This window comes from Entelurus aequoreus, linkage group LG21 (genome assembly GCF_033978785.1).
Source record: "Entelurus aequoreus isolate RoL-2023_Sb linkage group LG21, RoL_Eaeq_v1.1, whole genome shotgun sequence".
In the NCBI taxonomy this organism is placed as follows: domain Eukaryota; kingdom Metazoa; phylum Chordata; class Actinopteri; order Syngnathiformes; family Syngnathidae; genus Entelurus; species Entelurus aequoreus.
In genome coordinates this window covers 9,134,857-9,137,356 of record NC_084751.1, presented here as the reverse complement: position 1 = coordinate 9,137,356, position 2,500 = coordinate 9,134,857, and the positions used below count along the sequence as shown (strand labels likewise).

Sequence of the window (2,500 nt, the reverse complement as noted above, 5' to 3'; positions counted from 1 at the left end):
GCAGACAGCTCGTAAGTCCACCGGCGGCAAAGCCCCCAGGAAGCAGTTGGCCACCAAGGCCGCCCGCAAGAGCGCCCCGGCCACCGGCGGCGTCAAGAAGCCTCACCGCTACAGGCCCGGCACGGTGGCTCTTCGCGAGATCCGCCGCTACCAGAAGTCCACCGAGCTGCTCATCCGCAAGCTGCCCTTCCAGCGTCTGGTGAGGGAGATCGCGCAGGACTTCAAGACCGATCTGCGCTTCCAGAGCTCGGCCATCATGGCTCTGCAGGAGTCCAGCGAGGCTTACCTGGTCGGCCTGTTCGAGGACACCAACCTGTGCGCCATCCACGCCAAGCGGGTCACCATCATGCCTAAAGACATCCAGCTGGCTCGGCGCATCCGAGGCGAGAGAGCTTAGACTTTTATGCTTCACGACCACAAAGGCTCTTTTAAGAGCCACACTTCCCACTGAAGATTGAAGCCTTAATTGTACATCTTTATTATACCTGCACTGCTTAACCGCTCAGTAATGCAATACTGTACATACTAATATCGATCCCACACAAAGAAGATCCATATTAGGGATGGGCGATACCACACTTAAAGGATTCGACACGATACCGACACTTTTTCTTGCATTTTCATCGATACCGATACCATTAATTTCTTGGCAATTTTTGTCAGTCAAAAATATTACTATTGTTATTTAAGACAAATACAGACCATTTATACCACATTTATTAAGGTCAATATATAATAAAAGTTAAATTAAAATAAATAACATAAATATGAAAAATTAAATATACACAAAAATATACACATTTTCACTTTTCTTATTTCTCAAAAAAAGTCTTGGTAGAAAAAGCTTAAAAAAACAATTATTCATAACTGTTATGTTTCAAACCTCTTTGTGCAGCCCTTTGAGACACTTGTGATTTAGGGCTATATAAATAAACATTGATTGATTTGTGGAAGTAAACTTATAACACTTCTCTGAAGCAAAGTCAATAACTTCCTTATCACAATAAACTAGGATTTCCTTGTCCTATAAACCTGCATACGAAAGACAGTTCCCTGAGAAAATGAACTTATCTACAAAAATGTCTGACACCATCACACCTTTAGTGTACTCCAGATATGACGTCACACTTTACTGAAGTCTCAGATTGCTGTTCAGGAAAAGTAACAACGCTGTCGGCTGGCTGTGTGTGTGTTGCACGTTGACGACGCTCATTGGCTGTCTCCTGTCACGTGACTGGGCCAGCTCTATACTCTGCCAGGTACAGAGGTGTCCCAGCACATGGTAAGTTAAGTAAGTCATCAAAAACATCTGAAAGTGATACTTGCACCCCCCACACGCCGTTTTTTGGTTTATATCGATACTTTTTTCAGAAAAGTGATGCCAAATGAGTAGCGTGTGAGTATCGATACCACAGGATCGATACGCACATCCCTAATCCATGTTCAATAGCGCCGATACTAACACTGATACCAACTTTTCTTAAAGGCCTACTGAAAGCCACTACTAGCGACCACGCAGTCTGATAGTTTATATATCAATGATGAAATCTTAACATTGCAACACATGCCAATACGGCCGGGTTAACTTATAAAGTGACATTTTAAATTTCCCGCTAAACTTTCGCTTGAAAACGTCTATGTATGATGCGTGTGACGTCAATGGTTGAAACGGAAGTATTCGGACACATTGTATCCAATACAAAAAGCTCTGTTTTCATCGCAAAATTCGACAGTATTCTGGACATCTGTGTTGGTGAATCTTTTGCAATTTGTTTAATGAACAATGAAGACTGCAAAGAAGAAAGTTGTAGGTGTGATCGGTGTATTAGCGGCTGGCTGCAGCAACACAAACAGGAGGACTTTGAGGTGGATAGCAGACGCGCTATCCGACGCTAGCCGCCGACCGCATTGATGGTCGGGTGAAGTCCTTCGTCGATCGCTGGAACGCAGGTGAACACGGGTGTTGATGAGCAGATGAGGGCTGGCTGGCGTAGGTGGAGCGCTAATGTTTTTAGCATAGCTCTGTGAGGTCCCGTAGCTAAGTTAGCTTCAATGGCGTTATTAGCAACAGCATTGTTAAGCTTCGCCAGGCTGGAAAGCATTAACCGTGTAGTTACATGTCCACGGTTTAATAGTATTGTTGATCTTCTGTCCATCCTTCCAGTCAGGGGCTTATTTCTTTTGTTTTTATCTGCAGTTAAGCCCGATGCTATCTCGCTAGCTCCGTAGCTAAAGTGCTTCGTCGATGTATTGTCGTGGAGATAAAAGTCACTGTGAATGTCCATTTCGCGTTCTCGTCTCCCATTTTCAAGAGGATATAGTATCCGAAGTGGTTTAAAATACAAATCCGTGATCCACAATAGAAAAAGGAGAAAGTGTGGAATCCAATGAGCCAGCTAGTACCTAAGTTACGGTCAGAGCGAAAAAAGATACGTCCTGCACTGCACTCTAGTCCTTCACTCTCACATTCCTCATCCACAAATCTTTCATCCTGGCTCAA

The 2,500-nt window shown here is 44.1% G+C and overlaps 2 protein-coding genes across 2 annotated transcripts in view; both read left to right on the top strand.

The window, feature by feature from the left end:
* The window catches only part of LOC133638302 (histone H3-like), a 572-nt gene extending 35 nt beyond the window's left edge, over positions 1-537 (top strand). Inside the window, exon 1 of the mRNA XM_062030771.1 lies at positions 1-537. This exon is cut by the window's left edge and continues 35 nt beyond it. Within this exon, the coding sequence (XP_061886755.1) occupies positions 1-397 (397 nt within the window). The 3' untranslated portion in view covers positions 398-537.
* Positions 1-2,500, top strand: part of LOC133638880 (uncharacterized) — a 7,828-nt gene that overhangs the window by 3,682 nt on the left and 1,646 nt on the right. The window contains exon 2 of the mRNA XM_062031896.1: positions 2,331-2,349. Within this exon, the coding sequence (XP_061887880.1) occupies positions 2,331-2,349 (19 nt within the window). The remainder of the gene's footprint in view (positions 1-2,330; positions 2,350-2,500) is intronic.